The sequence below is a fragment of the Nerophis ophidion genome, linkage group LG02 (genome assembly GCF_033978795.1).
Source record: "Nerophis ophidion isolate RoL-2023_Sa linkage group LG02, RoL_Noph_v1.0, whole genome shotgun sequence".
Taxonomy (NCBI): Eukaryota; Metazoa; Chordata; class Actinopteri; order Syngnathiformes; family Syngnathidae; genus Nerophis; species Nerophis ophidion.
Window position 1 is genome coordinate 90,072,854 of NC_084612.1, and position 25,000 is coordinate 90,097,853.

Consider the following 25,000-nt stretch of genomic DNA (forward strand, 5'->3'; position numbering starts at 1 on the left):
GAGGACATTAATGAAACTGCCTAAAAATAAACCCACATAAGAAACCAAGAACTCGCCCTCCATCATTCTACAGTTATAACTGTTTATATATTGGGAAAGTGGACAAAGTCTGACAAAGTCCTCCCTTAATGTTGTCACAGTCGCTTCTCTAGTTCCAGACCGTGCACGGTATTGCTGCCATTATTCTTTGCTGTCAAGAAAAAAAGCAGAACTATTGAATCTCAGTCTGTGGTGCTGTTTTTGAGACAGTGCATGATATGCTGCCTAATGCCAAAGCTGAACTGGACTAACAAGTGTGTGTTCTGTCCTGCAGAAACCTGTCCAAGAACCCTCTCAGCACGCTGTCCTGGCAGCTCTTCCAACACCTTCAACTGGCCGAGCTGTAAGTTTGTTTTTGTTTTTTCCTTTTCCTGTGACTTTTTATCAGCGCAATTCATCACCGCCCTGCCACCGCACCGCACATTGTTCGACCCCCGCCGCCGTTCCCTTTTCTGATTCCCGTCTTTGCGGCACAAAAACCTCCCGCTTGATCCCGCGAGCCGTTTTCTTGACTCAATTAACACTAACTAAAGGGACTCAAACAGGCGGCTGATGACAGTGTGACCCCGCCCCCGTTCTCATGTTTACTATGAATCATTTAGCTCTCAGCCATGTTCGAGGAAGGAGACTTCATGCGATGTAATTCACACATCATTACTGCTGCTACCTGTCAGCCAAGCTCAGCGTTTGAACCCTCGCTCCGCTCCGCCCCGCCCCCGCGCTGCCTCCTTGCTCAGGAGACACAGTGGCCTAAGGTGGTCTATTTCAGGGCTGACAATGTTCTTCCTAGGAACTAGGAAAGGAGTGGATTAAAAAAAAAAAAAAAAAAGTCTTTATCTAGGCTATGAACAGCATGGATAGTCATTGCGGAAATAGGGTTTATTAGTCAAGACAGTGCATGATAATCTGAACTACTGTAAAATACTATTTTTTCGGCGATGTTTTTTTTGTCACTGGAATGAGTAGATTTAGTCAACATGATCATCTACTGTAAAATACTCCTTTTCTGTGATGTTTCCTGAGCCTATTTAGTCAAGACAGTGCATGGTAGGCTGCCTTGAAGTCATTGAATTATAAAACAACTAGACAAAGAAAGCCCGTCTACCAAGCTAACCTTCATGTGAATTTGCATGGTCAACAAGTGAATTAGTCATATCTTTGACATGAATACAGAATTCATTAGTCAAGACTGTGCATGGTTGGCTAGCTTCAATTCATTGAACTAATTAAAAAACTACATTAAGAAAGCCAGTCTACCAAGCTAACCTTTATTTGAATTTGCACGGTCAATTAGTGAATTAGTTATATATTTAACATCAATAAAGAATTCATTAGTCAACACAGTGCATGGTAGGCAGGCTTCAAGTCATTGAACAATGGAACAACCAGACAAAAAAGCCAGTCTACCAAGCTAACCCTCATGTGAATTTGCATGGTCATCTTGTGAATAGGTTTTATATTTAATGTCAATACAGAATTCATTAGTCAAGACTGTGCATGATAGGCAAGCTTCAAGTCATTGAATTATTAAACAACTAGACAAAAAAAGCCAGTCTACCAAGCTAACCCTTAAGTGACTTTGCATGGTCAACTAGTAAATAAGTTATATCTTTGACATGAATACAAAACTCATTAGTCAAGACAGTGCATGGTAGGCTATATTCAAGACATTTAAATATTAAACAACTACACAAAGAAAGCTGGTTTGCCAAGCTAACCTTTATGTGACATCTCATGGTCAACTAGTAAATAAGTAATACCTTGACATTAATACAGATTTAATTAGTCAAGACAGTGCATGTTAGGCTAGATTCAAGTCATTGAACTAATTAAACAACTACATTAAGAAAGCCAGTCTACCAAGCTAACCTTCACATTACATCTCATGGTCAACAAGTGAATAAGTCATATTTTCGACATCAATACAGAATTCATTAGTCAAGACAGTGCATGGTAGGCTAAATTCAAGTCATTTAAATATTAAACAACTACACAAAGAAAGCTAGTCTACCAAGCTAACCTTTATGTGACATCTCACGGTCAACAAGTAAATACGTAATATATTTGACAGCAATGCAGAATGAATTAGTCAAGACAGTGCATGGTAGGCTAGCTTCAAGTCATTGAATTATTAAACAACTAGACAAAGAAATCCAGTCTACCAAGCTAACCTTTATGTTACATCTCATGGTCAAGTAGTGAATAAGTCACCTATTTGACATCAATACAGAATTCATTAGTCAAGACAGTGCATGGTAGGCTAGCTTCAAGTCATTGAATTATTAAAAAACTAGACAAAAAAAGCCAGTCTACCAATCTAACCCTTAAGTGACTTTGCATGGTCAACTAGTAAATAAGTTATATCTTTGACATGAATACAAAACTCATTAGTCAAGAGAGTGCATGGTAGGCTGGCTTCAAGTCATTTAATTATTAAACAACTACACGAAGAAAGCCAGTCTACCAAACTAACCTTTATGTGACATCTCATGGTCAACTAGAGAATTAGTTATATATTTGACATCAATACAAAATTCATTAGTCCAGACAGTGCATGGTAGGCTAGCTTCAAGTCACTGAATTATTAAACTAGAAAAAAAAAGCCAGTCTACCAAGCTAACCTTTAAGTGATTTTGCATGGTCAACTAGTAAATAAGTTATATCTTTGACATGAATACAGAATTCATTAGTCAAGACAGTGCATGGTAGGCTGGCTTGAAGTCATTGACTTATTAAACAACAAGACAAAGAAAGCCAGTCGACCAAGCTAACGTTTATGTGACTTTGCATGGTCATTTAGTGAATTAGTTATATATAGTCATACATTAGTCCAGACTGTGCATGGTAGGCTGGCTTCAAGTCATTGACTTATTAAACAACAAGACAAAGAAAGCCAGTTCACCAAGCTAACCTTTATATGACATTGCATACTCAACTTGTAAATAAGTAATATCTTTGACATCAATACAGAATTCATTAGTCAAGACAGTGCATGGTAGGCTGGCTTCAAGTCATTGACTTATTAAACAACAAGACAAAAAAAGCCAGTCCAGCAAGCTATCCTTTATGTGACTTTGCATGGTCATCTAGTGAATCAGACATATATTTGATGTCAATACAGAATCCATTAGTTCAGACAGTGCATGGTAGGCTAGAAACAAGTCATTGACTTAATAAACAACAAGACAAAGAAATCCGAGTCTACCAAGCTAACGTTTATGTGACTTTGCATGGTCAACTAGTGAATAAGTCACATATTTGACATCAATACGGAATCCATTAGTCCAGATAGTGCATGGTAGGCTGGCTTCAAGTCATTGAATTATTAAACAACAAGACAAAGAAAGCCAGATAGTCAGATAGTCATCACATTAATGTATTTGCTTCAGTGATGTCCTTAGAGGAAGTACACTTCTTTAGTCAGGACAATGCATGATACGCTGTAGACACATGGGAGCAATCTCATTGGCTTGAAATAATATTGCATGGTCAACATTTAATAGTTCCACTTCGAAGTACGATTCCTTAGTCAAGACAGTTGTTTCCTTGCCTTGCTGATCTCAGAAGATAGACCCAACAACATCTAACGGCCCCCAATTTACACCAATAGATGTGCTATGTGACAGAAACGTTAATTGCGTCATTAGTCAAGACAAGGCATGATATCATCATCTTCACGATACAATGATAATAGGGAACAGTACAATAATTGTACTTGAAATTAAACTGTATTAGTGAAGATGCTGCATACAAATAAGTCAGGCTAGCGGGTTTTGGCCCAAATTTGAATAGTTCTACTTAATCGTCATCTCTAGACGCGGTTAATTTAGTCGAGACAGTGCATGATACGCTGTCCGTTACCTAGCCTTTGTAAAACCAAAAACTATTGGACATGGAATGTCCACGGATCTAAATAAATTCATACTTTGTCATCACGGTTATACGATTCATTAGTCAAGACACTGAACTCTATAGAACGAACTTTATCGGACATTGTGACTTTTGGTATTGGTGTCCCTGAAAAAAAAGGGACACAAACACACATATTGTACAACTAAATGTGTATCTATCATTTTTTATCTCTTAATGTGGCCGCCCTCCAGTCAAAAATATTTGCCGTATTTGCAATATTGTACCAAACATTATTCATTAGTATAGCGGTACTGTACTAACACCGGTATACCATACAACCCTACCCTGGACAAGTCCCCACCTTCCCCACAGGTTTATATTCAGTGTTTTATTGTTCATAGTTATTCTTCATTTTAATGTACATGTTAATGTCCCATTCAGTAAAAAAACTGTAAAATTCCATTCCAACAAATTTTTTGGAGGCGATCTGTCATAACATTTTTACATTGTGACTTTTGGTATTGGTGTCCCTGAAAAAAAAAAAAGGGACACAAACACACATATTGTACAACTAAATGTGTATCTATCATTTTTTTATCTCTTAATGTGGCCCTCCAGTCAAAAATATTTGCCGTATTTGCCATATAGTACCAAATATTATTCATTAGTATAGCGGTGCTGTACTAACATACAACCCTACCCTGGACAAGTCCCCACCTCCCCAAAGGTTAATATTCAGCGTTTTATTGTTCATAGTTAAGATTGTAAATCCCACTTTCTTCATTTTAATGTACATGTTAATGTCCCATTCAGTAAAAAAAACTGTAAAATTCCATTCCAACCAATTTTTGTGACTTTTGTTATTGGTGTCCCTGAAAAAAAAAAAAGGGACACAAACACACATATTGTACAACTAAATGTGTATCTATCATTTTTTTATCTCTTAATGTGGCCCTCCAGTCAAAAATATTTGCTGTATTTGCCATATAGTACCAAATATTATTCATTAGTATAGCGGTGCTGTACTAACATACAACCCTAGCCTGGACAAGTCCCCACCTCCCCAAAGGTTAATATTCAGCGTTTTATTGTTCATAGTTAAGATTGTAAATCCCACTTTCTTCATTTTAATGTACATGTTAATGTCCCATTCAGTAAAAAAAACTGTAAAATTCCATTCCAACCAATTTTTGTGACTTTTGGTATTGGTGTCCCTGAAAAAAAAGGGACACAAACACACATATTATACAACTAAATGTGTATATATAATTTATATAAACACACACATTGGCCCCCCCTCAAACACATTTTATTAGTCATCGTGGCCCTCCAGTCAAAATACTTGCCCAGGTCTGTTATAGGTACTACTTTCCACTAATGATACTATCATCAAGGGTGTATAAATACGTTTATTTGAATGACTTTTTGCATGAAATCCTACTAAATACTCCCAGACTGTCATATTGCACGGACTACAATGTTGACATAAGGGATGGAAATATTGCGGTATAGTACCAAATATGATTTATTAGTATTGCAGTACTATATTAATACTAGTATACCATAACACCCCTACCCTGGACAAGGCACCACCTCCCCAAAGGTTAATATTCAGTGTTGTTCATAGTTAAGATTGTAAATCCCACTTTCTTTCATTTTTATGTACATTTTAATGTCCCATTCAGTAAAAAAATGTAAATGTCAGTTTTTTACTGAATGTTTGACTATGTTTATATTTATGCATTTTTCCTCTGCATTTGTCTTTGTTTCCTCTGTGTAAGTGTAGTGTTTCCTGTCAGCGCTCTTATTTTGTTGGTTTCCTGTCCTTCTCCCTGAGTGCTGTGTCCCCTCAGCTGCGGCTGATTGGCACCTGGCCACACCTGGTGTCAATCAGCGCGCTCCTATTTAGACCTGTTTTCTCCTCCAGTCTGTGCTGGATTATCGTCATGTATTGATGTATTGTCGCTCCTGTGGTGTCGTGTCGTGCCATTGCAGCGTAGCGGTAAGCTATATTTCGGTAGTAGTTTGTCGCTTACTGTCTTTTGTTCCCTACTTTTAATTTGTCTTTGAACTACACGTAACGACTTCTGTTTTCCTGCTCGCTACCGGCTAGCTAGACCCTTTTGTTTTTGCTAGCTTCCATGCTAAGCTCCTTTTGTTTTCTAGCTCCCATGCTAGCTCTTTTAGTTTTGTTATCCGCCTCGTGCATGCTTTTTGTTGTACCCCTTTTGTTCTTCTTCTAGTATTTTAATTAAAACATGTTTACCTGCAAAATGCCCGCCTCCTTTTCTGCATCTTGGGGTTCGTCACAAACTAACTCTGACAGTAAAACTCCATTCCGTTTTTTTTTTTGAGGCGGTCTGTCATAACAGTTTTTGAACTCTATCCGACATTGTGACTTTTGGTATTAGTGTTCCTGAAAAAAAAGGGACACAGATTGGACTAACTTTCATCAGAACAATGAACCAGAAAAAAAGAATCAAAATAAAATAAAAAAAATGAAAATTAAATAAAAATAATTTAAAAAACAATTGTATATTTATGTTTTTTAATATCAATCAATCAATCAATGTTTACTTATATAGCCCTAAATCACTAGTGTCTCAAAGGGCTGCACAAACCACTACCACATCCTCGGTAGGCCCACATAAGGGCAAGGAAAACTCACACCCATAGAAAAAAACATATACCAAATGTAAGGTTTCCTTTAAGTATGACTCTATTTCCAGTAATGTGGGCGATTTACTACGCTATATCTGCATGTGCATCGAAAAAGGGCTCCCAAACAAAAAGGAATCTGTTCTCATTGTACACTTAAAAAAGCAGTTTAAACGTCTCACTCTTACTTTGTGCTCGCTTCTATAAACAGTAGTTCATCCTCCGTATACTCGGCTTCAAAAAGATAAGGTAGTGAATCCTCATTTGTCCAGACATAGTCGTCCTGTTTTGTATGTTACCAAGTCTTCAATGATTACAACACGCTCGCGTTTTATTCCGGAAGTAGGAACATAGTGTATTGATCATTTATACACACAAACCTACTTTACACTAATGATGCCATTATCAAGGCTGTATAAATATGTTTATTTTGATGACTTTTTGCATGAAATCCTACTAAAGACTCCCAGATTGTCGTATTGCACGGACTACAGTGTTGACATAAGGGATGGAAATATTGCTAGGATTACGTGTATTGTCTTGCCAGCTGTCCACTTGGACTGGGGACTAGATTCCCTAATGAAGTTAGTTTATTTAAGTAATTAAGAGAGCCTACGTCTGAGATTCTCAGTATAAAAATGCACTGTACAGGCAGGTAATGTGAACAAAAATGTCATCTTTGATCATGTAGCAACAGTAAGTTGTCGTCAAAGAGCTGAAGTGCGGCTGCCTTTTTGCTTTAAGACAGGGGTGTCCAAACTTTGTCCAACGAGGGCTGCAAACTGAGAAATATTGATATTATTTCATTTTCAAAACCAATACAATATACTCATTTTACTTTCGGGGCTCCCTCTAGTTAGGTCCTATAGGGACCCAAAAGGGTTTCACTCTTAAAAAAGGTTCAAAATAAGTCATTTATTGTTTTTTTTTTATAAAACCCTCAAATCTCTAATTCTACTTCATTATTTTCTATTACATTTTACGAGCTTGTTGTCGAAACCCTATTTTTTGTGTCAAAAATACAAAATATACAAAACATTTTCTCAAAAAGATTTTCAATGTGGAATATTTGATGTGAAGTAATTGGATCCCAAAATTGGACAATAATTCATAGCAAAATGTATTTTAATGTATCATTGTTTTGTTATTTGTATTTTTTTAAATCAAAGACAGTTGTTATTAAATTCCACTAAAATTCTTTGGGATCCAAAAGTGCTCCACTCAGAAAAAGGTCATATTTTTTAATTATTTTTTTTCATTCAACACTTAAATCTCTATATCAGTTTTAGATTATTTATATATATATATATATATATATATATATATATATATATATATATATATATATATATATATATATATGTGTATATATATATATATATATATATATATATATATATATATATGTATATATATATATATATATACATATATGTATGTATATATATATATATATATATATATATATATATAATATGTGTGTGTGTGTGATACTATATATTCACTATATATATAGAGTGTAATTATTTTAATATATTTATTATAACAATCAATAGAATAATTAGTATAATTAGTATTAGTATATAATTAGTATGTTTTTTTTAAATAATTTTCATATTTTTAAGGTGTTCTGTTTGTGGTATTTGTGATATTATATATACACTATATATATATATAAAGTGTAATTATTTTAATATATGTATTTTAACAATCAATAGAACAATTAGTATAATTAGTATTAGTATATAATTAGTACGTATTTTTTTATATAATTTTCATATTTTTCAAGGTTTTATGTTTGTTGTATTTGTGATATTATATAAACACTATATATATATATATATATATATATACAGTGTAATTATTTTTTATATATTTATTTTAACAATCAATAGAATAATTAATATGATTAGTATTAGTATATAATTAGTATGTATTTTTTTTGAATAATTTTCATATTTTTCAAGATTTTATGTTTGTTGTATTTATGTCCTTTTTGTCCTTAAATCAATTAATAATTTATAACAACATTGATTTTGATTCATTCTTATTTTTGGAGAAATTATGAAAAAAATGTCTTATTATAGTATTAGTATATAATTAGTATGTATTTTTTTTGAATAATTTTCATATTTTTCAAGATTTTATGTTTGTTGTATTTATGTCCTTTTTGTCCTTAAATCAATTAATAATTTATAACAACATTGATTTTGATTCATTCTTATTTTTTGAGAAATTATGAAAAAAAATGTATTATAGTATTAGTATATAATTAGTTTGTATTTGCAATTTTTTCTCGTAGCATTTCACCTGTTTGCTCTTTTATTCCACTTTTTAATGTTAAAAATCTTTTGGGGGAGTATTTTTAGAATGATGTGTTCAATCAATCAATCAATCAATCAATGTTTATTTATATAGCCCCAAATCACAAATGTCTCAAAGGACTGCACAAATCATTACGACTACAACATCCCCGGAAGAACCCACAAAAGGGCAAGGAAAACTCACACCCAGTGGGCAGGGAGAATTCACATCCAGTGGGACGCCAGTGACAATGCTGACTATGAGAAACCTTGGAGAGGACCTCAGATGTGGGCAACCCCCCCCCCTCTAGGGGACCGAAAGCAATGGATGTCGAGCGGGTCTAACATGATACTGTGAAAGTTCAATCCATAGTGGCTCCAACACAGCAGTGAGAGTCCCGTCCACAGGAAACCATCTCAAGCGGATCAGCAGCGTAGAGATGTCCCCAACCGACACAGGCGAGCGGTCCATCCTGGGTCCCGACGAGCGGTCCATCCTGGGTCTCGACTCTGGACAGCCAGTACTTCATCCATGGTCATCGGACCGGACCCCCTCCACAAGGGAGGGGGGGACATAGGAGAAAGAAAAGAAGCGGCAGATCAACTGGTCTAAAAAGGAGGTCTATTTAAAGGCTAGAGTATACAGATGAGTTTTAAGGTGAGACTTAAATGCTTCTACTGAGGTGGCATCTCGAACTGTTACCGGGAGGGCATTCCAGAGTACTGGAGCCCGAACGGAAAATGCTCTATAGCCCGCAGACTTTTTTTGGGCTTTGGGAATCACTAATAAGCCGGAGTCCTTTGAACGCAGATTTCTTGCCGGGACATATGGTACAATACAATCGGCAAGATAGGATGGAGCTAGACCGTGTAGTATTTTATACGTAAGTAGTAAAACCTTAAAGTCACATCTTAAGTGCACAGGAAGCCAGTGCAGGTGAGCCAGTATAGGTATATATGTATGTATATATGTATATAAAGGTATATACAGTATAGGTATATATGTATGTATATATGTATATAAAGGTATATACAGTATAGGTATATATGTATGTATATATGTATATAAAGGTATATACAGTATAGGTATATATGTATGTATATATGTATATAAAGGTATATACAGTATAGGTATATATGTATGTATATATGTATATAAAGGTATATACAGTACAGGTGTAATGTGATCAAACTTTCTTGTTCTTGTCAAAAGTCTAGCAGCCGCATTTTGTACCAACTGTAATCTTTTAATGCTAGACATTGGGAGACCTGAAAATAATACGTCACAGTAATCGAGACGAGACGTAACAAACGCATGGATAATGATCTCAGCGTCTTTAGTGGACAAAATGGAGCGAATTTTAGCGATATTACGGAGATGAAAGAAGGCCGTTTTAGTAACGCTTTTAATGTGTGCCTCAAAGGAGAGAGTTGGGTCGAAGATAATACCCAGATTTTTTACAGAGTCACCTTGTTTTATGATTTGGTTGTCAAATGTTAAAGTTGTATTATTAAATAGAGGTCGGTGTCTAGCAGGACCGATAATCAGCATTTCCGTTTTTTTGGCATTAAGTTGCAAAAAGTTAGCGGACATCCATTGTTTGATTTCATTAAACAACAATGTGTTGCGGGCCAGTAAAACATTAGCTGCGGGCCGCAAGTGGCCCCTGGGCCACACTTTGGACACCCCTGCTATAAGATGACGTACATAATCGTCATTTCTTCCTTTTACCAATAGAAGACATCCATTCCGTCCTGTTTTCAAATCCATTTGCGCGTCCAAGAGGGATAGATAACATTCTCTGTGCTCATTTTCTTCCTCTTTTATTGTTTCCGTTCCAGACAGTAATCGTTAATGTTATGTCTTTTTTTCCTGGGAGTTATGACAGTGAGTCATACCCGCCCACTGAACCCAAAATACACTTTTTTATTTATTTATTTTATTTTTTTGCAGGGGGGGGGGTGTTTGCAGCGTTAAGGAGGACTTTATCAAACGAAATGATTTTTTTTTTTTTTTACAAGAGATGGCGTTAATGTTCTGAGGCGTACTAAAACGTGAGAGCAGGTTTTTAGTGTCTTGAAGGACTCTGCTGTCATGGTGAAAAGTGCATTGTCATCAGTATTTGCAAAAAGGTAAATAGTCAGGTATTTGACCCAAAGGTTTCCCACAGAATGACAAAACAAAGGAAGCAGAGGAACATTCTGGTAGTTCCCACCTTAGAAACAAGTGCATTATGTTTAAAAAACTAGAAAATGGAATTTTCGGGCGAAATTTTTTTGTGAATGCTGAAGAGACAAAAGAAAGACAATAAATGAAAATTAACTAAAAAAAATATTTAAAAAAAACAATTGTGTATTTTCAAAGAAAGAAAAATATCCCGAATTTCCGTGGCTATATATGCATGTGCTTAAAAAAAACTAAAAAAAACTGCAAAACGAACGGATCATTAATTGAAATCTGTTCTCATCGTTCACTTAAAGGAGCCGTTCAAAAGGCTCCATTCCTTCACGAATGTCTCACCCTTAAATTTTGTAGCAAACCTAAGCAATGCAGAAAAAAATACACAAATAATATGTAAGAATAACTTGCATTACTGGATACAAAAAATATTAGTACAACTAATGAAAAATGAAGGATGATTCAAATGTGAGAAAAGAAAAAGAAACCAAATAGATAGAAAATATATGAAAATTAAATTAAAATTATTTAAAAAAAACAATTGTGTGTGTATTTTTTATGAAAAAAACATATCCCGAATTTCTGTCGCTATATATGCATGTGCATAAAAAAAACAAAAAACAAACTGCCGAACGAACGGCTTATTAATTGGAATCTGTTCTCATCGTTTACTTAAAAGAGCTGTTCAAAAGGCTCGATTCCTTCACGAACGGCTCACCCTTAAACTGTGTAGCAAACCTAACAATGCAACAAAAAAATACACAAATACTAAGAATAACTTGCATTATTGGATACAAAAAGTATTAGTACAACTAATGAAAAATGAAGGATAATTAAAATGTGAGAAGAGAAAAAGAAACCAAATAGAAAGAAAATAAATGACAATTAAATTAAAATGATTAAAAAAAAACAATTGTGTGTGTATTTTTTATGAAAAAAACATATCCCGAATTTCTGTCGCTATATATGCATGTGCATAAAAAAAACAAAAAACAAACTGCCAAATGAACGGCTTATTAATTGGAATCTGTTCTCATCGTTTACTTAAAAGAGCCGTTCAAAAGTCTCGATTCCTTCACGAATGTCTCACCCTTAAAATTGTGTAGCAAACCTAACAATGCAAAAAAAAAAAAAAATACACAAATAATACGTAAGAATAACTTACATTATTGGATACAAAAAGTATTAGTACAACTAATGAAAAATGAAGGATAATTCAAATGTGAGAAAAGAAAAAGAAACCAAATAGAAAGAAAATAAATGAAAATTAAATAAAAAAATAATTTAAAAAAACAATTGTGTACATATTTTTTAATGAAAAAAACGTATCTCGAATTTCCGGCGCTATATATGCATGTGCAAAAATAGAAAGAAAAAAAAACCGCCAAACGAACGGATCAATAATTGGAATCTGTTCTCATCATTCACTTAAAGGAGCCGTTCAAAAGGCTCGATTCCTTCACGTAAGTCTCACCCTTAAATTTTGTAGCAAATATAACGATGTAGAAAAAAATACATAATATGTAAGAATGACATGCATTAATGACTACAAAAGGTATTAATAAAACTAATAAAAATGAAGGATAATAAAAATGTGACAAAAGAAATAAAATAGAGAAAAAATAAACAAAATTAAATAAAAAATTATTTTAAATAATTGTATACGTATTTTTTTATGAAAAATGTCCGACGCTATACATGCATGTGCATAAAAAAGGGCTGCCAAACGAACGTATCATTAATGGGAATATGTTCTCTTCGTTCACTTAAAAGTGCCGTTCAAAAGGCTCGATTCCTTCACGATCTATATATTACCCAGAGGCCCCCCGCTACCAATACACCTGTTTGCCCGCCAAGTGCTTGAGCCGTTCAACCGAACGTGGCGTCCGTTTAAATTGTTGTGGTCGTACTGAGCCAATTCAGTCGGTACATATAAAAGTACCGACTTCAGTACCCATCCCGAGTTGTTGGAAAGCAGGGGTGTCAAACTCAAACACAGAGTGGGCCAAAATGTAAAAGTGAACAAAGTCGAGGGCCAAGGTTGAACAAATTAACCTTTTAATTGGGACCCAAACAAGTTTTGCATTGAATATTGAACAAGCAAGGCTTATATAACTTTATAGTCACATGTAAAATCTAATTTTAAATGAAAATAATAATCAAAAAATATCAATGGCATATCAAATAAAATTTAAATAAAAATTGAATGCCTCTTTTCTATTTGCAGCCCTCTGAGATAAATATCAAAATAAACTTTTTCCACAGGCTAATAATACATTTGCAAATAAAATAACAATAATGAATGACTCAAACATTCAAGCCTTGAAGTAGCAAGAGAAAGTGCATGAGTAAAACGTTAATTATTGCTTGGGGGGGGCTATATTGTAGCGTCCCGGAATAGTTAGTGCTGCAATGGATTCTGGGTATTTGTTCTGTTGTGTTACGATGCGGATGTTCTCCCGAAATGTGTTTGTTATTCTTGTTTGGTGTGGGTTCACCTATTCGCCTATTTGCAAGATTGTTAAAGTTCTTTATATGGCCACCCTCAGTGCGACCTGTATGGCTGTTGAACAAGTATGCATGGCATTCACTTGTGTGTGTAAAAGCCGCATATATTATGTGACTGGGTTGGCACGCTATCTCTATGTAGGAAAAGAGGACGAGACGACAGGTTGTAGAGGACGCTAAAGGCAGTGCCATTAAGGCACGCCCCCAATATTGTCGTCCGGGTGGAAATGGGGAGAAATTCGGGAGAATAGTTACCCCGGGAGATTTTCGGGAGGGGCACTGAAATTTGGGAGTCCGGGAAAATCTGGAGGGTTGGCATGTATGACTATTAGCGGTGAATTTCGGTGTTACAGCGGCACCGCCGCTGTATATTACCAAAGGGCCAGCTCTAATGTTAATTTCATATTGCCTCAAGGGCCAAATTAAATTACAGGGCAGGCCAAATTTGGCCCGCGGGCCAGAGTTTGACACCCATGTTGTAAACGTAAATTGAGTCCCCGCATAAAAAGCGTGTCCGGAGTCCTGACATGGCGAGTCTCATCTCCACTGCGTGGCCAAGTGTCGACACTCCGGTCTTGGAGGGAAGGGGGAATCGGTCGAGTTTCCCGTGGCTGTTAATTAGTAGGGAAAGACACGAGACGGCAGCTGAGACGTGGGCCCCCGTTCGACTAAACCCACAGATATGTTAATGGCGCTGTCAGACGTTACTTATCTGGTGGCGGATATCGTCCCACCACATGACACGCTCCTTTTAGTGTGTTCATCTATTTACTTTTAGATAATATTGCGGCGCAAGCGGAATTTTGTGATGCGGGTGCGTTCTCTCAGAATGCAGTCGGGCTCGAACACAGCGTGAAGGTAAGAAATTGTTGATTTATTTAACAAATAAAAACAGACTTTGTCAAAACCAAAAGAAATAGCATGGGAGCTGGAAAAAAAACCAAAAGCGCTAGCATGGGAGCTAGAGAAATAACAGAAAAAACTTGCACTAAGCACAAAAGGGTAAAACTACTACTGGCTTCCTGTGCACTTAAGATGTGACTTTAAGGTTTTACTACTTACGTATAAAATACTACACGGTCTAGCTCCATCCTATCTTGCCGATTGTATTGTACCATATGTCCCGGCAAGAAATCTGCCTTCAAAGGACTCCGGCTTATTAGTGATTCCCAAAGCCCAAAAAAAGTCTACGAGCTATAGAGCGTTTTCCGTTCGGGCTCCAGTACTCTGGAATGCCCTCCCGGTAACAGTTCGAGATGCCCCCTCAGTAGAAGCATTTAAGTCTCACCTTAAAACTCATTTGTATACTCTAGCCTTTAAATAGACCTCCTTTTTAGACCAGTTGATCTGCCGTTTCTTTTCTTTTTCTCCTATGTCCCACTCTCCCTTGTGGAGGGGGTCCGGTCCGATCCGGTGGCCATGTACTGCTTGCCTGTGTATCGGCTGGGGACATCTCTGCGCTGCTGATCCGCCTCCGCTTGGGATGGTTTCCTGCTGGCTCCGCTGTGAACGGGACTCTCGCTGCTGTGTTGGATCCGCTTTGGACTGGACTCTCGCGACTGTGTTGGATCCATTATGGATTGAACTTTCACAGTATCATGTTAGACCCGCTCGACATCCATTGCTTTCCTCCTCTCCAAGGTTCTCATAGTCATCATTGTCACCGACGTCCCACTGGGTGTGAGTTTTCCTTGCCCTTATGTGAGCCTACCGAGGATGTCGTAGTGGTTTGTGCAGCCCTTTGAGACACTAGTGATTTAGGGCTATATAAGTAAACATTGATTGATTGATTGATTGAAAAAAAAATTACTAGCATGGGAGCTAGAGGAGCTTAGCGCGGAAGCTAGCAAGTACAAAAACGGAATCCGGGTCGTCACTTGTTCCGTGGAACACAAACTAGGAAGCAAGGTCCAATCAACGGAAAAGGCAGGCTTAAATAAGGACCGCAATCACAAGGCAAGTGCATGTCAAGAAACAAGTGGCAGGTGAAACTAATAAGTAACTATGGAGACAAGATCAAGCAAGGAAGTGCAACCAGGAACTAAGGCAAACATTAGCAGAACATAGTACAAAAAGACTCAAAACCAAAACATAATATGATCCGGGCCGAGGAGCATAACACCACATACAATGATGCGCTGTAAAAAGAACCACCTTAGGTTTTGCGTAAAAAATAAAGTAGCTTAGTGACCGGAATTTTACCGTAAAAATGATCATTAATTCGGTGTAAGAAGGGTTGTAAATTTGAAGGTAAAATTCTGGCAACTGAGCTGCCAGTTTTTTACACTAAAATCGACAGTCTGTGACGAGTTGGCCGCGTGGTGATCCCGGGTTGCAGAGAACTGCAGGTAGGATGCTTGCCTCGTAGGTTAGAGTGTCCGTCCTGAGATCGGAACGTTGTAAGTTCAAAACCCCGGCCGAGTCATACCAAAGACTATATATCAGTATTTTGTATTTGTATATTGTACAGGATTGCTTATTATTTTATTGGATAGTAGTCTGTTTATTTCAATTCTTAGTTTTATCTTTGTAGCCTCAATTGGGGCGGTATAACTCGGTTGGTAGAGTGGCCGTGCCAGCAACTTGAGGGTTACAAGTTCGATCCCCCATTTCCGCCATCTTAGTCACTTCCGTTGTGTCCTTGGGCAAGCTACTAGGCAAGCAACCTACTCAGTGGCCTAATGGTTGGAGTGTCCGCCCTGAGATCGGAAGGTTGTGAGTTCAAAACCCCAAGTTTGGTTGGTAGATCGGCCGTGCCAACAACTTCCAGGTTCAATCCCCCGCTTCCGCCATCCAAGTCACTGCCATTGTGTCCTTGGGCAAGCTACTAGGCAAGCAACCTACTCAGTGGCCTATTGGTTGGAATGTCCGCTCTAAGATCTGAAGGTTGAGAGTTCAAAACCCCGAGTTCAGTTGGTAGATTGGCCGTGCCAGCAACTTCCAGGTTCAATACCCCGCTTCCGCCATCCAAGTCACTGCCATTGTGTCCTTGGGCAAGCTACTAGGCAAGCAACCTACTCAGTGGCCTAATGGTTGGAATGTCCGCTCTAAGATCTGAAGGTTGAGAGTTCAAAACCCCGAGTTCAGTTGGTAGATTGGCCGTGCCAGCAACTTCCAGGTTCAATACCCCGCTTCCGCCATCCTAGTCACTTCCGTTGTGTCCTTGGGCAAGCTACTAGGCAAGCAACCTACTCAGTGGCCTAATGGTTGGAGTGTCCGCCCTGAGATCGGAAGGTTGTGAGTTCAAAACCCCAAGTTTGGTTGGTAGATCGGCCGTGCCAACAACTTCCAGGTTCAATCCCCCGCTTCCGCCATCCAAGTCACTGCCATTGTGTCCTTGGGCAAGCTACTAGGCAATTAACCTACTTAGTGGCCTAATGGTTGGAGTGTCCGCCCTAAGATCTGAAGGTTGTGAGTTCAAAACCCCGAGTTCGGTTGGTAGATTGGTCGTGTCAGCAACTTCCAGGTTCAATCCCCCACTTCCACCATCCTAGTCACTTCCGTTGTGTCCTTGGGCAAGCTACTAGGCAAGCATCCAGTAGGATGCTTGTCTAGTAGGTTAGAGTGTCCGCCCTAAGTTCGGAAGGTTGTGAGTTTAAAACCCCAGCCGAGTCATACCAAAGACTATATACCAGAATTTTGTATTTGTGTATTGTACAGGATTGCTTATTATTTTATTTAATAGTAGTCTGTTTATTTCAATTCTTAGTTTTATCTTTATTGCCTTTGAGTCACTAGAGAAAAAGCGCTATATAAATATAATTCAATTCAATTCAATGGCAGTTCATTTGAAAATCTATATTTTAGACACCCCTAATATCCATAAAAGTCCACTCCAAGGTTGATAACAACCTCGGTATAGCTCGGTTGGTAGAGCGGCCGTGCCAGCAACTTGGGGGTTGCAGGTTCGATTCCCGCTTCCGCCATCCTAGTCACTGCCGTTGTGTCCTTGGGCAAGACACTTTGCCCACCTGCTCCCAGTGCCACCCACACTGCTTTAAATGTCACTTAGATATCGGGTTTTACTACATAAAAGCACTTTGAGTCACTAGATAAAAGCGCTATATAAATATAATTCACTTCCCTTCACTCTTGTGTAATTTAATTTTCTCCCATTTTTTTTTTCTCCCACTACCGCACCTTAAATTGGAGTCTTTAATCCCATTACATGCAAATATGATGACAATGAAGTCGGGCTTGAACACACCGTACGGTAAGAAACAATGATTTATTAATAAATAAAAGAGACTATGAACGGAAAGACTTGCACAGGGCACAGAAAGCGAAACAAAAACTACTAGCATGAGAGCTAGAGGAAAACAAATGCATAGCGCGAAAGCTCGCGAGTAGAAACATAGAATTGCAGTCGTCATTTGTTGCGTGTAAACAAATTAGGATCCGAGAAGGAATGAACAGGAAGGGCAGGCTTAAATAAGGGTGGTGATTAACAAAACAGGTGTGCGTCTGGAAACCATGTCAGGTGAAAATAATACGTTGCTATGGAAACAGACTAAAACAGGAACTGAGGACGTCAAACAACAGAATGTGATACAAAACGGAACAAAACTAGAACATGGAATGATCCGGGCAGCGGATCATAACACATTCTATTCTCTTCTAAAAGACTTCCCTGCTTGGCACTCAGCATCAAGGGTTGGAAATTTGGGTCAAATCACCAAATATGATTAACGGGCGCGGCCACCGTTGCTGCTCACTGCTCCCCTCACCTCCCAGGGGGTGAACAAGGGGATGGGTCAAATGCAGAGGACACATTTCACCACACCTAGTGTGTTTGTGTGAGAATTATTTGTACTTTAACACATTACCCACATGCCACCACAATAGTTTCGGTGAGAAAATGGTGGTAATAAGTCAGCTCTTACCGTAGACATGAGCGGAGAGCTTGCGTCGTTCCTCCTGCAGCTGAGGTAAGAAGCAATGATTTATTGATAAATAAAAGAGACTATGAACGGAAAGAAGTGCACAAGGCACAGAAAGCAAAACAAAAACTACTAGCATGAGAGCTAGAGGAACACAAATGCATAGCGCGAAAGCTCGCGAGTAGAAACATAGAATCACTTGTTGCGTGTAAACAAATTAGGATCAGAGAGTGAATGAACAGAAAGGGCAGGCTTAAATAAGGGTGGTGCTCTTCCTCTCACCGGCCGCCCCCAACCGTCGGATGCTTACACCGTGGAGGAGGGAAAAAAAATAAAAATCTCAGCCCGGCTGCCTTCGCCTCGTCGAGAAACGTGGCTTCCCTTGGAGGCACTGGCGGTCACCACACCCTAGGCCACACCCCTTCGACTTTCAGGTTGTACAGGTAAGACCATATAATCTCACTTAAACACGAGTAACACAATAAGCAGATGTTGGCTACACTGTGGACGGGACTCTCTCTGCCGTGTTGGATCCACTTTGGACTGGACTCTCACGGTTGTGTTGGATCCACTATGGATTGAACTTTCACAGTATCATGTTAGACCTGCTCGACATCCATTGCTTTCGGTTCCCCAAAGGGGGCGGGGGTTGCCCACATATGCGGTCCGTGAGTTTTCCTTTCCCTTATGTGGGCTCTACCTAGGATGTCGTGTTTTGTGTTGTGGTTTGTGCAGCCCTTTGAGACACTAGTGATTTAGGGCTATATAAATAATCATTGATTGATTGATTGATAAGGGATTTGTTAGAATTATCCTAGTAAATGTGTCTAATAACATCTGAATTGCTCCCACTGCCCTTGTCTTTCTTTTTTTTTTCTAGTCCTTCACTCTCACTTTCCTCATCCACAAATCTTTCATCTTCGCTCAAATTTTGGGGGAAATCGTTGTTTTCTCGGTCCGAATCGCTCTCGCTGCTGGTGGCCATGATTGTGAACAATGTTCAAATGTGAGGAGCTCCACAACCCGTGATGTCACGCGCACATCGTCTGCTACTTCCGGTACAGGCAAGGCTTTTTTATTAGCGACCAAACGTTGGGAACTTTATCGTCGATGTTCTCTATTAAATCCTTTCAGCAAAAATATGGCAATATCGCGAAATGATGAAGTATGACACATAGAATGGACCTGCTATCCCCGTTTAAATAAGAACATCTCATTTCAGTAGGCCTTTAAATGTCACTCGGATATTGGGTTTCACTATGTAAAAGCGCTCCGAGTCACTAGAGAAAAGCGCTATATAAACACCATTCACTTCGCTTCACTCAGGTCGTGTCTTGCATCTCGGCGGCAGCAAAAAAACCGGTCCAGACCGCATCTTGTCGGCGAGATCTCCGTCACGTCGCCTCCATTGTGCGCGGCGTGAAAAGACCTCGATGCACATAATCGCCTCGGCCTCTTTGTCCGCGTGGCCTCCGGCGCCAAAAGATGGCGGCGATGGCGAGGTGCCGCGCGTGGGGAGATGATCGGGAGATTGTTTAAAGCCAAGCCTGCCTGCCTTTTTTTTTTTTTTTTTTTTTCAGGGCGCTCTCATTCCGTCTGGTTGGAAAAAAGCGGAAATATTCCGTGCGCTCTCAGTCCTTTTATTCTTCTCAAGTCCAACATTTACTCTGGCGGTGTAATGGATTCCTCTTTTGGCGGCGGACAATGGAGGCGACCTGTAATCTTCCCCCCGTACGCCCGCCGCCGGATTAGAATAAACGAAGCAGGCTTGTAAAAGGCCCGCGTGACAGGTAAATTACACGGCGTGAACCCAGACTCCTCATTAGCGCCCCGCGGCTCCACCAGGTAAACTATTAGCGGGACGCGGGGAAAACATCAAAGAGGCGAAGAGAGAATTAAAATGCTAAATGTGCGGGAAAAGCAGCGAGCGACGCGCGGGAGAATGTCGGGAGCCGCGCTGCCGCTGGAATCAATTTACACCGACATCGAGAGACAAGACTCGATTTTTTAAAAATTATTGTATTTATTTATTTTCCCTTTTCCGAGTGCATTGGAGTTGAAGAGTGAAGTGAATTATATTTTATATAGCGCTTTTCTCTAGTGACTCAAAGCGCTTTACATAGTGAAACCCAATATCTAAGTTACATTTGGAGCAGGTGGGTAAAGTGTCTTGCCCAAGGACACAACGGCAGTGACTAGAATGGCGGAAGTGGGAATCGAACCTGCAACCCTCAAGTTGCTGGCACGGCCGCTCTACCAACCGAGCTATACCGAGGTTGTTATCAACCTTGGAGTGGACTTTTATGGATATTAGGGGTGTCTAAAATATAGATTTTCAAATGAACTGCCATTGAATTGAATTATATTTATATAGCGCTTTTTCTCTAGTGACTCAAAGCGCTTTACATAGTAAAACCCAATATCTAAGTTACATTCAAACCAGTGTGGGTGGCACTGGGAGCAGGTGGGTAAAGTGTCTTGCCCAAGGACACAACGGCAGTGACTAGGATGGCGGAAGTGGGAATCGAACCTGCAACCCTCAAGTTGCTGGCACGGCCACTCTACCAACCGAGCTAAACCGCCCCATTCTTGTTTGCAACTATTCTGTCAGGCTTGTCCCTGACAGTTTGGTTTGGTTTTAGTTTTTGGTTTGGTTTTAGTTTTTCCTCTGATTGATTTACAAACTAAAGAACACTATAAAACAGACTAGGAAACAAAACACATTACACGAAGCAAGTCAGATCAGCTCTGTTATTTTCCGTTTTTCGGTACCTTTCTACCATGAATTGATTAACGTGGACCCCGAATTAAACAAGTTGAAAAACTTATCCGGGTGTTGCCATTTAGTGGTCAATTGTAGGGAATATGTACTGTACTGTGCAATCTACTAATAAAAGTATCAATCAATCAATCAAAAACCTTGGTGACATCATGCCTCGTCGGTGTGTTGTCGGAGTTTGTAACAACACGATCAGGGACGGATTCAAGTGGATTTACGTAGAATGTGCATCGATTAGCACGGCATGCTAATATACATGCTATTTAGGCTAGCTGTATGTACATATTGCACCGTTATGCCTCATTCGTAGCTATATTTGCATCCAGCCTTTACCTCCATCCACATTTAATGCCAAACAAACACTTACCAATCGATTGATTTAAGTTGCTCCAGTGTCAAGAGATGCGAAAGTCTCCCGTTTGGTTTTTACCGGCGCGGCTACGACAGACATGGCACAGAGATGAATGGATACCCTGCGACACTCAAAGCAGATGCGTTTCCAATGATAAAGTCAACGAAATCATAAAGGTGAGTTTTGTTGATGTTATTGACTTATGTGCTAATCAGACCTATTTGGTCGCGGCATGACTGCCAGCTAATCGATCGGTTGGTCTGCACATTTTACCGGCGATGCTAAGGCAAACATGGCCGAATAGCGTCAACAGCTTGAGTTTCTTCTTCAATTTCGTCATTCGCTATTTAGGCTAGCTGTATGTACATATTGCATCGTTATGCCTTATTTGTAGCTATATTTGCATCCAGCCTTTCCCTCCATCCACATTTAATGCCAAACAAACACTTACCAATCGACGGATTTAAGTTGCTCCAGTGTCAAGAGATGCGAAGGTCCCTCGTTTGGTCCACACATTTTACCGGCGTGGCTACGACAGATATGGCACAGAGATAAATGGATACCCTGCGACATTCAAAGCAGATGCATTTCCAATGATAAAGTCAACGAAATCACAAAGGTGAGTATTGACTTATGTGCTAATCAGACATATTTGGTCGCGGCATGACTACCAGCTAATCGCTGCTAACATGCTATTTTGGCTAGCTGTATGTACATATTGCATCGTTATGCCTCATTTGTAGCTATATTTGCATCCAGCCTTTACCTCCATCCACATTTAATGCCAAACAAACACTTACCAATCGACGGATTTAAGTTGCTCCAGTGTCAAGAGATGCGAAAGTCCCTCGTTTGGTGCGAAAAATTTTACCGGCGTGGCCACGACAGACATGGCACAGAGATGAATCGATACCCTGCGACACTCAAAGCAGATGCATTTCCAATGATAAAGTCAACGAAATCACCAAGGCGAGTTCTTTTGATGTTATTGATTTATGTGCTAATCAGACATATTTGGTCGCGGCGTGACTGCCAGCTAATCGATCGTTTGGTCCGCACATTTTACCGGCGATGCTAAGGCAAACATGGCCGAATAACGTCAATAGCTTGAGTTTCTTCTTCAATTTCGTTTTCGCTATCTGCCTCCTTACTCCAACCATCCGTTTCAATACATGCATAATCTGTTAAATCGATTAAGCCGCTGAAATCCGAGTCTGAATCCGAGCTAATGTCGCTATATCTTGCTGTGCTATTCGCCATTGTTTATATTGGAATTGCTATGTGACGTCAAAAGGAAAATGGGCGGTGGCTTCACAGATAGCGAAAATCAGGCACTTTAAAGCCTTTTTTCGGGATATTCTATGATGGGTAAAATTTGAAAAAAAAAACTTTGAAAAATAAAATAAGCCACTGGGAACTGATTTTTATTGGTTTTAACCCTTCTGAAATTGTGATAATGTTCCCCTTTATTTAAACCTGCTTTGTTCTCCAGTCATTGCTGGATTATTGTCACCACTACTTGCCAATGTCATTAATACTTATTGTTGTAGCTGTGTCTACTTTTGTTTACTCTGCTCATGCCATAGTTCCTTCGACTCACAGTAAGTGTTTTTGTTTCTAGTCCACAGTTAGCCTTCGTGCTAGTCTTTGTTCATGGCCAAGTTTGTTCTCCGCCTTGTGTGCGCCTTTTGTTTGGTTTTGTTTTAGTGTTAAATTAAATCATGTGTTCTTACTCAATGTCTGCCACCATTTCTGCATCTTGGGGTTCGTCACCAACTCACTGTGACAGACTCATTAATCAATAACATATATATATATATATATTTTTTTTTTTTAATGATTTTTTAGTTTTTTAACTTTTTCTCAAGTGCATTGGAGTTTAGCTACTTGAAGAGGTTGTTATCATTTTCAACCTTGGAGTGGACTTTTAAGGATATTGAGGGTGTTTAAGAAATTGATTTTCAGAATAACTGTAATTCTAATTTGTATCGATTTCTTAATAAAAAAATTGATTATTATTTTTATTTTATTTATTTTTTAACTTTTCCCAGTGCATTGGAGTTTAGCCACTTACAGGAGAGGCTGTTATCATTTTCAACCTTGGAGTGGACTTTTATGGATATTAGGGCTGTCTAAAAAATTGATTTTCAGATTAACTGCATTTCTTATTTGAAACGATTCCTTAATCAAAAATAGATTTTTTTTTTTTTTTTTTTTTTTTTTTTTTACTTTTTCAAGTGCATTGCAGTTTAGCCATTTAATAAAGAAGAAGTTGTTATCATTTTAAACCTTGGGAAAAAACCACCTTGTCCTTCTGAGGACACTGGTCCACTGCAGTGGACGTTTATGGACATTAAGGATGTCAAAACAAATATTTTCAGATTATTTGCAGTGTTTTATTTGTAACAATTGCCTCATCAAAAATCTCATTTATTTATTTCTTTTTTATTTACTTTTCTAAGTGCATTGGATAACTATTCTAGTGTGCCTAATGTTTGTGTTTCACTCTCTGTTGTATTTGATTATGGAATATATATATATATATATTTATATGTATATAGAGACATCATTAGACATTTTTATAAATGTCTAATGATAATTTCAATGAGGGATTTTTAATCACTGCTATACTGAAATTATAACTAATATTGATACTGTTGTTGATAATAATTTTAGTTTCACTAATTTTGGTTTGTTTTGTCTGGCGATTGTGTCTCCTCTCAATTGTTCTGTTTATTTCAGTTCTGAGTGTTGCTGGGTCAGGTTCGGTTTTGGAATTGGATTGCATTGTTATGGTATTGCTGTGTATTGTTTTGTTGGAATGATAAAAATGTTTTATTAAAAATCGATTTTTTAAAAATGAGAATCGATTCTAAATCGCACAGCGTGAGAATCGCGATTCGTATTCGAATCTATTTTTCCCCACACCCGTAATATATATATATATATATATATATATATATATATATATATATATATATATATATATATATATATATATATATATATATATATATATATATGTATATATATATATATGTGTATATATATATATGTGTATATATATATATATATGGGCTTCACGGTGGCAGAGGGGTTAGTGCGTCTGCCTCACAATACGAAGGTCCTGCAGTCCTGGGTTCAAATCCAGGCTCGGGATCTTTCTGTGTGGAGTTTGCATGTTCTCCCCGTGACTGCGTGGGTTCCCTCCGGGTACTCCGGCTTCCTCCCACTTCCAAAGACATGCACCTGGGGATAGGTTGATTGGCAACACTAAATGGTCCCAAGCGTGTGAATGTGAGTGTGAATGTTGTCTGTCTATCTGTGTTGGCCCTGCGATGAGGTGGCGACTTGTCCAGGGTGTACCCTGCCTTCCGCCCGATTGTAGCTGAGATAGGCGCCAGCGCCCCCCGCGACTCCGAAAGGGAATAAGCGGTAGAAAATGGATGG

At 38.6% G+C, this 25,000-nt stretch overlaps 1 protein-coding gene across 2 annotated transcripts in view; it reads left to right on the top strand.

Annotated features, from left to right (window-relative positions):
- The window catches only part of LOC133548228 (NT-3 growth factor receptor-like), a 598,415-nt gene that overhangs the window by 240,707 nt on the left and 332,708 nt on the right, over nucleotides 1-25,000 (top strand). For both annotated transcript variants that reach the window (XM_061893541.1, XM_061893542.1), the window contains exon 5: nucleotides 314-382. In XM_061893541.1, the coding sequence (XP_061749525.1) occupies nucleotides 314-382 (69 nt within the window). The remainder of the gene's footprint in view (nucleotides 1-313; nucleotides 383-25,000) is intronic.